Here is an 18,583-nt window from a genome sequence, read left to right as displayed (position 1 = left end):
TGAGGATGCCTGAGTTTAAAAATTAATTATAATATAGCTTTGCTAAAGTGACAGGGAAGGGCTTCGCTGGTGGCGCAGTGGTTAAGAATCCGCCTGCCAATGCAGGGGTCATGGGTTCGAGCCCTGGCCCGGGAAGATCCCACATGCCGCGGGGCTCCTAAGCCCGTGTGCCACAACTACTGAAGCCCGTGAGCCACAATTAGGGAAGCCCGCGCGCCTAGAGCTGGTGCTCTGCAACAAGGGAAGCCACCACAATGAGAAGCCTTCGCACCGCAACGAAGAGTAGCCCCATGCTCGCTGCAACTAGAGAAAGCCTGCGCACAGCAACGAAGACCCAACACCACCAAAAATAAATAAATAAAATAGATAAATTAAAATAAATAAGTAAAGTGAGAGGGAAAGGGGCTGAGGGTAGTTTCCTGCAAATGCTTGCTCACACCTGGACCCATAACATACCATTAAGAGATGCAAAACGGTCATTTCCTAAGGGAATCTTTGTTGAAATAAGGGAAACTGAGAAGCGTTGCTACTTGCCAAGTGTTTTCCAAGATTCCGTCCTGCCTGGTTTCATATTCCAGCGTCTCCAACTCTCTAGCCATGTGGCCTTGCGCAAGTTACTTCGCCTCTCTGTGTCTCGGTTTTCCTCTCTGTACCATGAGAAGGTGCCCCTCTCAAGGAATTGTGAAGATGGGATGAGTTTGGTTGGCCAGGTAAGTGCTAACAGCTGTTGGCCAAGCTAAATAAATGTAGGACGCTGAGACGACTGAGCCGGGAAGAGCCGGGCCCAGCAGAACTCTGTTTCCCCTCCTCCAGGCAGCCTTCTGGGCCAGCGTCCTGGCAGCGCCCAGGGAAGAGGGAGGGGCTCCGGGCTCACCTGGCTCCAGCTCCCGCCTCCTTCGGGCTCCGGGTAGATCCTGGGCGGGTTTCGGCCACAGGTGCTGGGAGGTTCGGGAGATTCTGATCGAGAAGTCAACCCGAGGGAACAGAATGCACTGAGCTGCTCGCGGAGCCACTTTGTCGTCCAGCCAGAACCAGGTGAGAGATGGCGACTGGGAGTTCTCCCTGCACCTGCAGCACACTTGTGTTTACACACACACACACACACACACACACACACACACACACACACACACACATACACACACACCACAGAGAGCTGAGAAGAGACTTGATCCCAGGGATTCAGCGGCAAGTGGAGACTCAGGGAGTTCTCCCTGCACCTGCAGCACACTTGTGTTTACACACACACACACACACACACACACACACACACACACACCACAGAGAGCTGAGAAGAGACTTGATCCCAGGGATTCAGCGGCAAGTGGAGACTCAGGAGACTCAGTTCGCTGGGGCGTCTCCGGAAGCAGAGGGTCCATCCCTCCCAGCCCAGGTGCCCACCGCCTCTGCCCCCCAGCACACTGGCCACCTGACCTCTCCGTCAGCCCCCAAGCCAGCCGCCCTCCTCGGCTCCCATCACCTTCCTTCCTGGCAAATCTATTACTTGACCTCACCCCCATCCCCTCTGTCACCACCCCTCTCCCCTGCCCCACCGAAGGCCACCAGCTCCCTCCCTCCCTCCCGTCACCCGGTTCCCCGGAACCGAGGCAAACTGAGAACGAAAGGCCAGGATGGGGCCCGCAGTAACTGGAATGTGCTGGTCCCACACGGTAGGCTGCTCGCCGACCCCCGAGAGACGGACGGCAGGACCCTGGTCAGAGAGTCCGGGCTGCAGGCTCCAGCGCCAGGCAAGCCCCCCGCCGGGGAGGTGAGCGGATCCCTGACTCCCTGGATTCTATCCTAAGTCACCGTTTCCTTTCTAGGCCGAGCAGAACGCTGGGGATTTCAAAGTGGTAGCCTCACGTTGTTGTCTTAAGCTCTTCCTCAGCGTTGTGATTATAGGGCGAATTTCGGTGACAGGGATGGACAGGGCAAAGCTGCCCGTGCCCGGCGGCGTGGGTGTGGAGGGGATCCTGCAGCTGGGCAGGGACTGAGCTCAAGGAATCGGACACGCAAATTACAGGGTGTGATGGGACTGGGTTTCAGGTTGGGGAGAGTCGGGGTTTTGAGCAGAGGAGCCGGTAGGGTGAGCTCTCACGTGAGGACAGATGGCGGGGGGAGGGGAGGCACGGAGGCTCCGGCCAGACTCCAAGAGGGGAGGGGATGAGGCCAGGCCTGGGACAGAGGGAAGTGGACAAGAACGAGAAAGTCTAAAAGAAGCTATCAGCAGATTTGGGTGGCCCCACTTTTCTGAGGGACTTGGAGGCAGAATCCCCCTGCCAAGTTAGGGCAACCCCTCACGGGATGACTCCCAGGGGACCGGGGCGGGGGAGGGGGGGAGCGAGGGACCTTGACTCCTCCTCTCACCCCTCCCTGAAGGGTGTGATGCAGCTGGAAGGACTGAGGGCAGGTAAGGAGATGGACTTCCTGACCTCAGAGGACTGAAGGGAAAGGCAGACTCCTCCCCTTTGTCAGAAGCTGTGCAGCCTTAAATTCTGACTGCAGCTGTCGGCTTTCCCCAAGAGCTCACCTCCAATGACCCCGACGATGTCAGGAGGTGCCGATTTCCAGGTCTCCTCCCCCCCCACCCCCCGCAGCCCTGGCCTTTCCCCAAGCCTGCCACTCACCCGCTCTCTGACCGGTCTCTGAGCCCCAGTTTCCTTAGCTTTTAAATTGGTGTGTTTATGATCTCAAGATTGTTGTTAAAATTCAGCAAGATAACTGAACTAGGAGGAAGGGGAGTACGACGACAGCAGACAGGACGTTTGGTTCGAGCCCGACATAAATGTGAGTTTGGGGTATTAACCCCGCTCCAGATGAAAGGAACAGCCCGTGTGGTCCAGCATTCACTCCACAGCCCTGCAGAGAGGTGCTGTTATTATATTATCCCCACTTTTTGGATGACGACACTGAGAGGCCCTTGGTCAAGGTCACACAGCTAATCAGAGACTCTTGCCACACCCCACAGAGCTTCTCTCCAAACCTAAATCTTTCAAAACCTCGCAGCGTGGCCCCCTACTCCCAGACACTGGGTTTCACCCTGTGAGGCTCTCCCCACCTCTTCCTCCTCTCCCCGAAGCCTCAGTCAAGGTCATGGGGTCGAGTTCTGGAGGCCAGTGAGGCTCCTCAGCAGTGGCCAATCCCCCTTCCTGGGTGGGGAGGGGAGAAGCAACCAGGTAGACTGAGAGACATTGTTCTAGAACATTCTGCATTTCCTTTTACCTGGTCTTTCTGTCTGCTGTAAACAAATTTCGAAGGAACATTCAGGGGCACCCGCTGCCGGTCCAGAATTGAAGAGGTTTGATTGTGAAGGTCTGTGCTTTTAATATTCATTTTTTTTAACCTACTAGGTGCTGGGAAACGGAGACCAAAAAAAAACAAGGGGGGGGATATAGGAAAATGAATGAGGCAGGGAGATGCTGCCAGAGACTCACTGAGGAGGGAGAAAAAAAAAAATGGGGCCAGACAGGGACTGCATTCTTACCGCGTGTATTTCATGAGCTCCTGCTATGAGCTGAGCCCAGCTTCCGAGGGCTGTAGGGGACACACAGGGGACAAGATGGACACTGTCCCTTCCTTCACAGGAGGAAGTGTGTAATAAAGACACTGAGACTGAGAGATCTCAAAAGGGACTGACCTAGAGAGAGAGAGAGAGTTGGGGCAGAGCAGGGGCTGGAGGTGGGACCCCGTCGAGGAAGATCCATCCTGCCCGGTGGCCTTTTTCTCTCTCCCTCTCTGCCTCTCCCTCTGTCTCTTCTGTTGTCATTCTATTCCTGTCTCTGTTTCTTTCTGTGTTTCTCTTTCCCTGCCTCCATCTTTCTCTGTCTCAGTCTCTTTTTGTCTCTCTCTGTCTCTCTCTCTCTGTCCCTGTCTTTTTCTCCATTTCTTTCTACTTCCCTTTCTCTTTTCCTGTCTTTTCCCATCTCTCTCTCTCCCTTCCTTCCTTCTCTCTCTCCCTTCCTTCCCTCCATCCTTCTGCCTTCCTACAAGCATCCCCCTTGGCCCCCGTTGTTCCATGTCCCAAGCTCGGCAAATCTGGAGCCAGACAGAGGCTCCAAGTCTTCTCCTTGCCCTTCAAGCTGGAGGAAGGAAGAGAAAACCGTGGTGGGGAGAAGGCAGAGGCCACTCCACAAGGAGCTTTCCTCCTCCTCCCTCGATGCTCTCTCTTCCTTCCTCCAGCTTTCCAGTCCTCAGAGGGTTCCTCTCCCCCGTCAGGGGCAGAGTCTGAGGAATCCTGTGGGGATCTGGACCCGCATGAAAGTGCTGTCCTCTCCAAGTCCCCGAGTCAAGTACATGCCACGCAGGGCTGAGTGAGTGGGGGCTTCACTTTCAGTGGCCTTGAGAAAGCGGCCTTACCTGGAGCTTGTGCTCAATAAGGCTGAGACTTTCGTGAGCCAAAACCGAGCTTTGAAATAAACCTTATTCACCAAACCCAGCCTCCCTGGCTCCTTCCTTTCAATGCGGAAGGGGCTAGAGGAGGTTGGACCACCCGGAAGTCTATTTCTGGTTGTGTCCAACACCTGGGGGCACCCAAAGGTCCCACACCCCCAGCTGAGTTGGTTCAATTCAAATCCAGGCATCTAGTTGTCAAGGCTGAGTCTCTTCTGGAAAGAGAACCCTCCTGTGATCTTAATGGACTCGGAGGGTTTCGGAGGCTTATAGATCAGAAGCAGGGATGTTGCTACCTTAGGTCTCGTGCTAACTTTTCTCAACCATAATGAACCCTAAAGGACCACACCGGCATAGCTTCTGGAAGCTTCCCAGCTTCAATCAGGTCACAGCTAGCTGGATGTAGCCCCAGGGTTCCCTTCTTAATGGCCATTTGGTTCAACAGTTTGACCAGGAACACGAGCTCTAGACCAAATCAAACAGAAACCTTTATCTCTAACCTACTTTGGTGCAGAGCTTCCAGGATATGCTGCGATTAAAGCCTGCTCAGGAGGAAGGGTTTTTTTTTAACCTGGGTGGGAACCTCATATTCACAGAGAAGGAGGAGGGAAGTCTTTGGAAGAGCTGAGAGAACAGAAAGCCATCTTTCCTGGGACTCCTCCCAGATATCGGCATTCCCATTCACTCAGAGTCCAAGCTTGCTGAGTCAGTGGCCAGACCTGGACTCTCCCTGCGGCGACATGTGTCGGTCCAGCCTAGACTGCAGAAGGACAAAGCCCCTCAATCATTTCTAGATGGGGTCTTGGCAACAGTAAGGTGTTAACTGTGATGACGTTAAGTAAGGATTCTTCTGCTTTTCCTTGCTGCCTTCTAGCCACGTAATGGGGAGTCAGAACCAATTCATTTCCTGCTTTTCGTTACTTGTGCTCTGCAACCTCATCCTTTCGGGGCCTTTGATTTGTTCTAAGCAATCTCAGCCAATAGCTTAATTAACTGCTTCACTCTACAAACCACCGCGTCAAGATTTATGACCCAAGATGGGGAATCCTCAATGCCCTGGACCTCCTATAATTATGTCGCAGGAGAATGTGGTGTGAGAGGACTGTCATGTCCCAGGTCTCGGGTGAGTCTCTGGGACGGGCCACCAAGTGAGGGTCCTTGGCCTTGCACAGGAAAGAATTCAAGAGCAGGCCATAGTAAAGTGAAAGCAAGTTTATTTAGAGAGATACACATTCCATAGGCAGGATGCAGACCATCTCAGAAGGTGAGAGTGGCCCCAAGATATGGGGTGGTTAGTTTTTATGGGCTGGGAAATTTCACAGGCTAAGAAGTGGGAGGATTATTCCACCTATTTTGGAGAAGGGACAGAGATTTCTAGGAACTGGACCATCGCCCTTTTTGGGCTTTTATGGTCAGCCTCGGAACTGTCGTGGCCCCTGTGGGTGTGTCATTTAGCATATGCTAATATATTACAATGAGCATAGAATGAGGCTCAGGGTCTACTGGAAGTTGAATCTTCCGCCATCTTGGACCTAACTGGTTCTAACCAGTTTTTTTTTTGTTTTTTTTGGCCGTACGCGGGCCTCTCACTGCTGTGGCCTCTCCCGTTGCGGAGCACAGGTTCCAGACGCACAGGCTCAGCGATCACAGCTCACGGGCCCAGCCACTCCGCAGCATGTGGGATCTTCCCGGACCGGGGCACGAACCCGTGTCCCCTGCACCGGCAGGCGGACTCTCAACCACTGCGCCACCAGGGAAGCCCCTAACCAGTTTTTGTCACACCCTGTTTTTCTCAATGACTGTGTCATTCTTTAAGGGTGTGCCCTGCCCCCTTCCCTCCTGTCTCAATACCATAGTGAGTCCCCTGTGTTTTCAGGAGGCCTGTTCTATGCAACCACCCTAACTCCTGGAACTAGCTTCTGTTGTAACCAGAGTTGAAAGGAACAGGTTGTATTGTTCAAATATAAGCAGATTTTCTGGGACTTCTTGATCAGTAGTTGAAGTTCCTTTGAGGTGTCTGCACATCTCTTCAGGTATCTTCTGGTTACTGGCTTCTTGTGCTTCAGCCTGCACTGATATGTCCCAGCCACACCTACCCCTACTCTCCCTTTCAAGATTACCTGCTGTGGTGTCACAGAATGATCTTTGGTCTTTGTCCCCAGTTCCTGGCACATAACACCTAATATCCTTGGCATGTTCTCATTGATAAGTGATAGGACTTGATGAGGCAACTGTTGCCAGGCCTCTAGATGGCTTCAGGATGGCAGCTGGTCAGCAGAAAGACCAAGCCTTCATTAGAGGATTGGCCCTTTTCAGCTCTGAGGAGGGGAGACGGACCAGAGATTGAGCAAATCACCAGTGGCCAAATGATTTAATCAATCGCACCTACATAATGATACCTCCACAAAACCCCTAAACAGTGGGTTTCAGGAAGCCTCTGAGTTAGCAAACGTGAGCTAGGAGGGTGTTCTACCCCAAATCCAAGGGGACAGAAGCCCTGTGCTCAGACCCTCTGGACCTCCTGTGGGCCTCTTCTGACTACTCATTTGTCTCCCTTATAATTAACTAGTAAACATAAGTAAAGTGTCTTCCTGAGTTCTGTGAGCCATTCTAGCAAATTATCAAGCCCGGTAGTTTCCTGGTCATGGGAATCCCCGATCTATGACTGGTCAGTCAGAGTATGAATGGCCCTGGACTTGTGACTGGTGTCTGAGTTTGGAGGCAGTCTTCTGGAGCTGAACTGTTTCACTTGTGGGATCTGATACCAAAGTCCAGGAAGACAGTGTCAGATTTGACTTGAATTGTTGGACACCCGAATGGCCTCAGGAGGAAAAAACTCTCACCTACCAACTGCCTTCTGAGCCTTTTAATAAAAGAGTGAATTGGCCAACTCGTCTTTTAGAGCCAGCCTACACTTGTCAAGACCTTAACCAAGGAAAGGAGAAGCCACTGTGGAGCCAGGCATCTATCTTAAGTTCAGTCATCTCTGGCCGGGAGGGTGGACAGGTCAAGCTCTTGATGAGCAGGGCAATTTCCCATCAAAGGGGATATAGATAGGCAGGGCATGCAGAGATGGACATCTCTAGAAACTGGATCCCGGGCTTCCCTGGTGGCACAGTGGTGGAGAATCCGCCTGCCAATGCAGGGGACACGGGTTCAATCCCTGGTCTGGGAAGAGCCCACATGCCACAGAGCAACTAAGCCGGAGCGCCACAACTACTGAGCCCGTGTGCCACAACTACTGAAGCCCGCGAGCCTAGAGCCCGTGCTCCACAACAAGAGAAGCCACCGCAATGAGAAGCCCGCGCACCGCAAAGAGTAGCCCCCGCTCGCTGCAACTAGGGAAAGCCTGTGCACGGCAACGAAGACCCAACACAGCCAAAAAAATAAAAACAAATAAATAAATTTATAAAAAAAAAAAGAAACTGGATCCCCGGTAAATAGTAGGTTCGTACACGTGAACTCATTATATATAGACAGCTACACATGCATACTTACAGTCTATAAACACCCACATTTCAACATACAATGTGTATACACGTAATGTATGCATAGCGTCACGTATACACACATGCTATCTGTGCACCGTCACCTGCACACCATATATGTAGTACACACCCCTATATGTACACAATACAATTATCACTCAGAGATATTTTGAGTTTGGTTTCAGACCACCACAATACAGCGAATATTACAACAAAGTCACACAATTTTTTTTGGTTTCCCAGTGCATATAAAAGTTGTGTTTACCCTGTACTGTAGTCTATTAAATGTGCAATAGCTTTATATCTAAAAAAATCCAATGTACATACTTTAATTAAAAACACCTGATTTAAAAAAAAAAAGACCTGGTGAATGAAAAATAAATACTGTATTAGAGTTAAAAAAACAAAAACAACAACAAAATACCTGATCGCAGGACTTCCCTGATGGTCCAGTGGTTAAGACTGCTGCCACTGCAGGTGGCGCAGGTTCCATCCGTGGTGGGGGAAGTAAGATCCCACATGCCATGCGCTGTGGCCAAAAGAGAAAAAAAAAAAAAAAAGAAGAAAAAAACTTCATCAGTCTAGACACTTAAGATCTGCATACTTTATGTGTGAAATAAAAATTTTAAAAAACGCCTGATTGCTAAAAAATGCTAACCATCATCTGAAAATGCAGGCTTCCCACAAACCTTCAATTTGTAAAGAATGCAGTATCTGCGAAGTGCAATAGAATCAGGTGTGCCTGTATATACACAACCGTGCAATACAATGTACACATGTCCATTCACCTGCACACAATTCCACACTCACATACGTACACAGCATATAAATACCCATATCTACTCATACAACGCACATGCCATGGGTGTCTATATACACATGTAAACATGCACATATGAGTCCAGTGGAGACACAGCCACATAACACACACTCCAGAGCTGTACCTGCATACATGTAACCCGAGTATTCACACTCATTTCCATGCACATGCAAAGCAGACCCACACGTACATACGTCCACGCAATGTCTGCCCGGACAACTGCGCCGTCAGCTTCATGCACTAGCCCAGGGCCTCCGTCCCCTGAGCTAACCGTTTCCTGCTCTCCCTCTCCTAACAGCCATGCTCAGCACACAGGCACCTTTCTTCTTCCCCACGGCCCCCTTCATCCTCTTTGTCTTCACGGCTTCCACCGTATTTCACCTTCAGCAGAGGCTAGTGAAGATTCAGCCCACATGGGAGTTACAGACGCTGGAGCTAGCAACCGAGGAATCTCCCTCGAGCCCCCAGCGGAGCCCCCGGCCAAAGGGCATGTGGACGATCAATGCCATAGGCCGCCTGGGGAACCAGATGGGGGAGTACGCTACCCTGTACGCCCTGGCCAAGATGAATGGGCGGCCGGCCTTCATCCCACCCCAGATGCACAGCACGCTGGCCCCCATCTTCAGAATCACCCTCCCCGTCCTGCACGACACCACGGCCAGCAGGATCCCCTGGCAGAACTACCCCCTGAACGACTGGATGGAAGAGCGGTACCGACACATCCCGGGAGAGTACGTGCGCCTCACCGGCTACCCCTGCTCGTGGACCTTCTACCACCACCTCCGCGCCGAGATCCTCCAGGAGTTCACCCTGCACGACCACGTGCGTGAGGAGGCCCAGAATTTTCTGCGGGGTCTGCAGGTGAATGGGAGCCGGCCGAGCACCTACGTAGGGGTCCACGTGCGCCGGGGGGACTACGTCCACGTTATGCCCAACGTGTGGAAGGGCGTGGTGGCCGACCGGGGCTACCTGCAGCAGGCCCTGGACTGGTTCCGGGCTCGCTACCGCTCCCCCATCTTCGTGGTCACCAGCAACGGCATGGCCTGGTGTCGGGAAAATATTGAGGCCTCCCGTGGGGATGTGGTCTTTGCCGGCAATGGCATTGAGGGCTCACCCGCCAAGGACTTTGCATTGCTCACACAATGTAATCACACCATCATGACCATTGGGACGTTCGGGATCTGGGCCGCCTACCTCGCAGGTGGAGAGACCATCTACCTGGCCAATTATACCCTCCCAGACTCTCCCTTCCTCAAAGTCTTTAAGCCAGAGGCAGCCTTCCTGCCAGATTGGACTGGGATCGCGGCAGACCTGTCCCCACTCCTCAAGCACTGATGTTAGCTGGTCCTCAGCACTCCATTCCCCTCTTCTGGATCCCCCAAGATCTGTTCCAAGGTATGAGAAGCACATTATTACATGTTCCAGAACACTGCCCTCTTGTACCATAATGCTTCAGGCTGCAAGTAACAGAAGTCCCAACTAACTTGTTTAAATAACATGTTCATGTGTCTCACACAACAGGACCAGAGGTGGCACATCTCCAGGGTTAATTTAGCAGCTCAACCAGACCCCAGTTCTGGGACTTCCCTGGTGGCGCAGTGGTTAGGGGTCTGCCTACCAATGCAGGGGACATGGGTTCGAGCCCTGGTCCAGGAAAATCCCACATCCTGCTGGAGCAGCTAAGCCAGTGCACCACAACTACTGAGCTTGTGCTCTAGAGCCCGCGAGCCACAACTACTGAGCCTGTGCACCACAACTACTGAAGCCTGCGTGCCTAGAGTCCGTGCTCCGCAACGAGAAGCCACTGCAATGAGAAGCCCACGCATGACAGCAAAGAGTAGCCCCTGCTCACCGCAACCACAGAAAGCCCGCGTACAGCAACGAAGACCTAAAGCAGCCAAAAATAAATAAATAAAATAAATATTTTTTTAAATAAAAATAAGTCAAAAAAAAAAAAAGACCCCAGTTCTATCCATCTTGTTGAGCTGCCATAATCTCTTAAATCAGCTCCCACGTGCTCCCCATGGTCCCAAGGAAGCTGCCACCTACTCAGGTGTCACACAGCTATCCTTTTCCCAAGGCAGCAAAAAGAGGTTTGTTCTTATCTCAGGTCCCTTCTGAAGAGTGTGGGAAACCTTCTAAATCCTCCAGCAACTGGCCCCATGTCTCATTGACCAGAACTGTGTCACATGCCCCCTGACCCCTTGTAAGGCATGGTGAATGAGAGCCTGGGATTGACTTAGCTTCAGATCAAAAAATCTTTGCCCCCTGCAGCTGGGGAGTTGATCAGCTTCCTCTGAAGGACGTGGTGGCTTGCAGTAAGAAAATTGAGGTGCTCTTACCAAGGAAGAAGGGAGGAATGTCTGTAGGGTGCAAAACAGGGAAGCCCTGGATTATTGTGCAAGTTGGTCACTACACAAAGGTCCCTAGACAAGGAGGCAAGTGGGGCTTAACTAGAGCCTACAGTCTGCTCTCCAAGCCATGTGTCCCTGGGACTGTGTCCACCCAGAGGGCTCACTTTTTTCTAATTAGTCCATCCAGAGTGGGGACCTTTTGCCCAGTTTTTACAAGAGAGACACATTGGCTAGTAGTTGGTGTGAATCCAAGACCTTGTGCCCCACCTCTGCAACCCTGGCTTCTGGGGACCACGACGCTTATTGTTGAGAACTCAGAGACCAGCATGGCTCAATGAACTTGACGAGAGTCTATTCATTCTTTTAGTCAATACCTGTAGTGATGAACCTAACACGATCCCTGCTCTCAGGGACTGCGTTAACAAAACATAGTGGCTTCAAGTGACAGCAATTCATTCTTTCCCACCAGTCTGTGGACTGCTGGGTGATTCTCCGCTCCAGTGCAACGTTGGCTGGGTGCTGTTACGCAGCTGCACTTAGTGGCGCTCATCTGGAATATCCTGCAAGACAGGATAGCTTGGACTCCCTCACAACATGGCTTTCAAGCTGTTTGCTGAAACACTTACGCTTGGAGTCCTCAGTCGTCATCATCATGTAAGAAGTTCAGCTATCTGAAGCGACCATGCTGTGAGGAGGCCCAAACTCAGTGAGAGGCCACAGAGGAACAGTCTTAGCTGAGGCCAGCTTCAAGTCATCCCAGGCCACACATCAGACGTGTGAGTGTAGAAGCCTCCAGATGATTCCACAGTTGTTCCAGTCAACCTAGCGTTTAGAGTGATCCAGCCGAGGTTCCCGACAACATGTTGCAGAGACAAGCCATATTCCTGATTCACAGATTCTGTGAGCACAGCACTCTGATTGTTTTGTGCCACTAAGTTTGGGGATAATCTGTTAGGCAGCCATAAATAACTGGATAACGAACTAAATAGATTAGTCTCTGCATTTGCAAAATCTTTTATGACTTTGGCATGAAGGAGGCCAACATGCATATCCTCACCTGACTTGAGATCCCACGTGCAAAGGTCCTGGGGCGGGGCGGGGCGGTAGTCTAGTTATACATGAGAGTGAAATGAGACCAGTGTGACTGGAGCACATGGAGACAGATATAGGTGGAGAAGTTAGCAGGGTGGGACCATGAAATGCCTTGTCGACCATGATGAGGACTTTGGGTTTTATTCTAAGACCGATGGGAAGCCATCAGAGGGCTTTAATTTAATTAGGGGAGTGATATGATCTGATTTGCTGTGTGGACATATCTGGCTGCTATGTGGAGATAGGGCTGTAAGGGCAAGGATGGAGACAAAGAGACCAGTGAGAAGGCTACTGTAACACTTCCAGCATGCAGAGATGGTGGACCACGGAGGTAATGGTGAAATAGAAGTCTCATTTCAAGGGCCCAACAGAAACTCCTAGTGTCTCTTTGCCACAGTTTGACATTCCTGAAAAAGATAATCTGATTGGCTCAATCAGATTGATATCCATTGACTCATCCACCATGAGTCAATTACCTGAGGTCATGGGGGTGGGTCACCTAATACAGACACGGCCACCATATTTGTAAGGGAGCTGATTCAAGAAAAGGTAATGAAAGAATACTCTAAGAATTGGGAAGATGCTGGGACTTCCCTGGTGGTCCAGTGGTTAAGACTCCACGCTTCCACTGCAGGGGGCACGGGTTGCATCCCTGGTGGGTGGGGGAACTAAGATCCCACATGACGAACGGTGTGGCAAAAAAAAAAAAAAAAAATTGGGAGGAAGCTCCAAAAATGGGTACAGAGGAAAAAAAGGTTTGCCACTCACATTTCAGTGACTGAAGAAAGTCATGTGGTCATACCCAATTTCAAAGAAGTGTCGACGAAAACTTAATCAGTGGACCTAAGAAAGAAATGGAAAATTTTATTTGGGCCAAATTTGAGGATTATAACCAGGGAAGAGCATCTCAGAAAGCTCTGAGAACTGTTCCACCGGTTAGAAATCAAGGCACAGTTATATAACTTTTTTTGAGACAGAGGGCTGTACATCAAATGATGTGTTATTGACAGTTTCCATAATCCAGATCTAAGCGTCATCCTGGTGGGTCATGTGACGCCTTACGAGATCAAGAAGGAATGTTATCTTTTTTTTTTTTTTTTTTTTTTTTTTGCGGTACGCGGGCCTCTCACTGTTGTGGCCTCTCCTGTTGCGGAGCGCAGGCTCAGCGGCCATGGCTCACGGGCCCAGCCGCTCCGTGGCACGTGGGATCTTCCCGGACCAGGGCACGAACCCGTGTCCCCTGAATCGGCAGGCGGACTCTCAACCACTGCGCCACCAGGGAAGCCCTCCAGCCTTATTTTATACAGCTTGAATGGGTGGTGGTCACTGGACCCGGTTTTGCTATTTAAAACAAAAGAAAAGAAATTCTATGTTCATTTATTAATTCAGCATTCTCTATTTTCTTCATGTACATTTAAAAATGTATTGGGGGGCATATTTTACATGCTTCTAAATTAAAACAACATCATGGTTAGTCATAGTTTCCCCAAATGTCTGTGACAACATCTCCCCTCATTTCAGCCAACCAAGCCTTCCCCTGCCCACCCCCATGTCAGTAAATGGCGCTGTCCATTTACTTCAACCAAACACTTAAACTTACCCTTGATTCTTTCTTTCACATTTTATCCACCAGCAAGTTGTCAGCTTTACCTAGAAAATATACCCTGAATCTGATCTTCTCTCCTTCCTTTACCAAAACCATTCTGCCCAAGTCACCACCATCTCCACCTGGACAGGTGTAGAAGTCTCTTTAAAAACAAACTAAACATTTATACATAAAATAGAGAGTGTAGAAAATGCCCATCACGCAATTCAATAATTTCAAAACGTCCCCATTCTTCTTTCATCTATGCCCCTCATCTTCCCCCTTTTTACTTTATGCAAATCTCAGACAGCAAATTTTTCCATGCATGAATTCTGTATCTCTAATGGATGAGGAATTAAAAAAATATAACCACATAAATATCTAAGACAATTTTATAATAATATGTTAATATCGTCTATCAGAAGTCTGTGTTGAAACTTTTCTGACTGTCTCAAAAATGTCTTATTACTGTGTTTGGATCCAGATCTAAACAAACTTCACAGGAGCCGCGGAGGTGAGCGCAGCAACAGGGGTGCGGAGGGCAAAGCGGAGAGATTCCCGCAGAGGATCGGTGCCGAGAGGCACTCACCAGCCCGAGAGGCTTGTCTGCTCACCCGCCGGGGCGGGCGGGGCTGGGAGCTGAGGCTCGGGCTTCGGTCGGATCCCAGGGAGAGGACTGGGGTTGGCGGCGTGAACACAGCCTGAAGGGGTTAGTGCGCCATGGCTAGCCGGGAGGGAGTCCGGGAAAAGGTCTGGAGCTGCCGAAGAGGCAAGAGACTTTTTCTTCCCTCTTTGTTTCCTGGTGCGCGAGGAGAGGGGATTAAGAGCGCGGCTTAAAGGAGCTCCAGAGACGGCGCGAGCCGCTGCTAAAAGCGCAGACCCCAGAGACGGGCATGAGACGCTAAGGCTGCTGCTGCAGCCACCAAGAAGCCTGTGTGCAAGCACAGGTTACTATCCACACCCCCCTTCCGGGAAGCCTGTGCAGCCCGCCACTGCCAGGGTCCCGGGATCCAGGTACAACTTCCCCGGGAGAACGCAAGGCGCGCCTCAGGCTGGTGCAACGTCACGCAGGCCTCTGCCGCCGCAGGCTCGCCCGCACTCCGTGCCCCCCCCCCCCCCCCGCCCGGCCTGAGTGAGCCAGAGACCCCGAGTCAGCGGCTCCTTTAACCCCGTCCTGTCTGAGCCAAGAACAGACGCCCTCCGGCGATTTACATGCAGAGGCTGGGCCAAATCCAAAGCTGAACCCCGGGAACTGTGCGAACAAAGAAGAGAAAGGGAAATCTCTCCCAGCAGCCTCAGGAGCAGCGGATTAAAGCTCCACAATCAACTTGATGTACCCTGCATCTGTGGAATACATGAATAGACAACGAATCACCCCTAATTGAGGAGGTGGACTTTGAGAGCAAGATATATTATTTTTTCCCCTTTTCCTCCTTTTGTGAGTATGTGTATGCTTCTGTGTGAGATTTTGCCTGTATAGCTTTGCTTTCACCGTTTGTCCTAGGGTTCTGTCCGTCCGGTTTGTTTGTTTGTTTTTACTTTAAAAATAAAAAAAAAATTCTTAATAATTATTTTTTATTTTAATAACTTTATTTTATCTTTATTTTATTTTATCCTCTTTTTCTTTCTTTCTTTCTACTTTTTCTCCCTTTTATTCTGAGCAGTGTGGATGAAAGGCTCTTGGTGCTGTAGCCAGGAGTCAGTGCTGTGCCTCTGACGTGGGAGAGCCAACTTCAGGACACTGGTCCACAAGAGACCTCCCAGCTCCACGTAATATCAAACGGCGAATATCTCCCAGAGATCTCCATCTCAACACCAACACCCAGCTTCACTCAACAACCAGCAAGCTACAGTGCTGGACACCCTATGCCAAACAACTAGCAAGACAGGAACACAACCCCACCCATTAGCAGAGAGGCTGCCTAAAATCATAGTAAGTCCACAGACACCCCAAAACACACCACCAGACGTGGACCTGCCCAGCAGAAAGACAAGATCCAGCCTCATCCACCAGAACACAGGCACCAGTCCCCTCCACCAGGAAGCCTACGCAACCCACTAAACCAACCTCAGCCACTGGGGGCAGACACCAAAAACAACGGGAACTAAGAACCTGCAGCCTGCGAAAGGGGACCCCAAACACAGTAAGATAAGCAAAATGAGAAGACAGAAAAACACACAGCAGATGAAGGAGCAAGATAAAAACCCATCAGACCTAACAAATGAAGAGGAAATAGGCAGTCTACCTGAAAAAGAATTCAGAATAATGATAGTAAAGATGATCCAAAATCTTGGAAATAGAATAGACAAAATGCAAGGAACATTTAACAAGGACCTAGAAGAACTAAAGAGGAAACAAGCAACGATGAACAACACAGTAAATTAAATGAAAAATACTCTAGAAGGGATCAATAGCAGAATAACTGAGGCAGAAGAACGGATAAGTGACCTGGAAGATAAAATAGTGGAAATAACTACTGCAGAGCAGAATAAAGAAAAAAGAATAAACAAACTTCATCCATTGCCTTTGGTTGACAAGTGTCTTAAATATCTTTTAATCTATAATGATCCCCTTCCTTTTCTTTTAAAAAAAGCCATTAATTTGTAAACCAAGTCATTTGTCATTTTCATTTGGCTGGTTGAGTCCTCTTTCTGTCATTCAACATGTTCCTGTGTTCCCTGCATTTCCTGTGAACCAGAGTTAGAGCTAAAAAGTGTGTGTGTCAGGGACTTCCCTGGTGGTCCAGTGGTTGGGAGTCCACCTTCCAGTGCAGGGGACTCAGGTTTGATCCCTGGTCAGGGAACTAAGATCCCACATGCCGTGGGGCAACTAAGCCCACGTGCTGCAACTAAGATCTGACGCAGCCAAAAATAAAATAAATAAATAAATATTTTAAAAAGTGTGTGTGTGTGTGTGTGTGTGCATAATTCTGTATCACAATTATAAGAAAGTTATGCTGTAAAAAAAATATTAAAAATATACCTCGAGGAATGAATTTGATCTACATTAACCAGCAGTGACAATGGACCAGTGAGGTAATAGTGGAACTGAGGCTAGAGACCAGTGAGATTACCAGATTTCAAGATTTACCATAAAGGTAAACTTACGACAGAGTGGTACCGACATAAAAGATAGAGAAATGGAATCCAATAGTGAGTCCAGAAACAGACCACATATATATGATCACTTTATTTATGACAAAGATATTAACACAATTCAGTGGGGGAATGAAAGAGCTTTTCAATAAATGCAAGATAAAGGCCATATATGACAAACCCACAGCCAACATCATTCTCAATGGTGAAAAACTGAAACCATTTCCACTAAGATCAGGAACAAGACAAGGTTGCCCACTCTCACCACTATTATTCAACATAGTTTTGGAAGTTTTACCCACAGCAATCAGAGAAGAAAAAGAAATAAAAGGAATCCAAATCAGAAAAGAAGAAGTAAAACTGTCACTGTTTGAAGATGACATGATACTATACATAGAGGATCCTAAAGATGCTACCAGAAAACTACTAGAGCTAATCAATGAATTTGGTAAAGTAGCAGGATACAAAGTTAATGCATAGAAATCTCTTGCATTCCTATACACTAATGATGAAAAATCTGAAAGAGAAACTAAGGAAACACCCCCATTTACCAGTGCAAGAAAAAGAATAAAATACCTAGGAATAAATCTACTAAGGAAACAAAAGACCTGTATGCAGACAACTATAAGACACTGATGAAAGAAATTAAAGATGATACAAACAGTTGGAGAGATATACCATATTCTTGGATTGGAAGAATCAACATTGTGAAAATGTCTATACTGCCCAAAGCAATCTACAGATCAATGCAATCCCTATCAAATTAACAATGGCATTTTCCACAGAACTAGAACAAAAAATTTCACAGTTTGTATGGAAACACAAAAGACCCCAAAGAGCCAAAGCAATCTTTTTCTTTTAATTTATTTATTTATTTTTGGCTGCATTGGGTCTTCGTTGCTGTGCAGGCTTTCTCTAGTCACGGCAAGCGGGGGCTACTCTTTGTTGAGGTGCACAGGCTTCTCACTGTGGTGGCTTCTCCTGTTGAGGAACACAGGCTCTAGGCACACAGGCTTCAGTAGCTGTGGCACGTGGGTTCAGTAGTTGTGGCTTGTGGGCTCTAGAGCACAGGCTCAGTAGTTGTGGCACACGGGCTTAGTTGCTCTGTGGCATATGGGATCTTCCTGGACCAGGGCTTGAACCCGTGTCCCCTGCATTGGCAGGTGGATTCTTAACCACTGTGCCACCAGGGAAGCCCCAAAGCAATCTTGACAAAGAAAAATGGAACTGGAGGAATCAGGTTCCCTGACTTCAGACTATACTACAAAGCTACAGTAATCAAGAGAGTATGGTACTGGCACAAAAACAGAAATATAGATCAATGGAACAGGATAGAAAGCCCAGAGATAAACCCATGCACATATGTGTTGTAGTTTATCTTATGACAGGGCCGAAAGCAAGCTCGTCACACGAGATGAATTGTGCCGAAGCACAGCAGTAGAGGGCTGCCGCTCGCTCAGGCAAAACAGCGCCGTCTGTCCTGCTGTGGTAGCTTTTATTAAAGCATTATCTATGTTTACATTTTAAGACTTGTTTTCTTAACATTTCAGAAATGTCCAAGCAGCAAGATATGCTTCTATTGATTATACAAGCAATAAAGGGCTTTCTTGAAAACATGCCGTGCTTCGTCCTTGAGCGCAAAAGCAGCACAAAGTTCCCACCATTATTTTGATTATACTGAAGTAGCACAAGGACATTTCCTTGCGTTCCCACCATTCTGATTATACTGAGGACATCTCATGGATCAGTGCCCAAAGAA

The 18,583-nt window shown here is 49.1% G+C and overlaps 1 protein-coding gene across 3 annotated transcripts; it reads left to right on the top strand.

Annotated features, from left to right (window-relative positions):
* Positions 1-809: 809 nt before the first annotated feature.
* On the top strand, positions 810-16,628 carry FUT2 (fucosyltransferase 2 (H blood group)). 3 transcript variants are annotated; one of them, XR_010939308.1, is made up of 2 exons: positions 810-1,035; positions 14,213-16,628. XR_010939308.1 is itself a non-coding variant. In XM_067720870.1 (2 exons), the coding sequence occupies exon 2, from the start codon at positions 8,998-9,000 to the stop codon at positions 10,030-10,032; it is 1,035 nt and encodes a 344-aa protein (XP_067576971.1). In that variant the 5' UTR covers positions 810-1,035; positions 8,996-8,997; the 3' UTR covers positions 10,033-10,660. The 3 variants fall into 3 exon arrangements, 2 of the variants coding, with proteins under 2 accessions (XP_067576971.1, XP_067576970.1); XM_067720870.1 differs by lacking the exon at positions 14,213-16,628 and adding an exon at positions 8,996-10,660; XM_067720869.1 differs by lacking the exons at positions 810-1,035; positions 14,213-16,628 and adding exons at positions 4,634-5,512; positions 8,996-10,660.
* Positions 16,629-18,583: the final 1,955 nt, after the last annotated feature.

Source organism: Pseudorca crassidens, chromosome 20 (genome assembly GCF_039906515.1).
Source record: "Pseudorca crassidens isolate mPseCra1 chromosome 20, mPseCra1.hap1, whole genome shotgun sequence".
Lineage (NCBI taxonomy): Eukaryota > Metazoa > Chordata > Mammalia > Artiodactyla > Delphinidae > Pseudorca > Pseudorca crassidens.
Note: the sequence above shows the minus strand (reverse complement) of the source record. Positions and strands in the feature narration are given on the sequence as shown.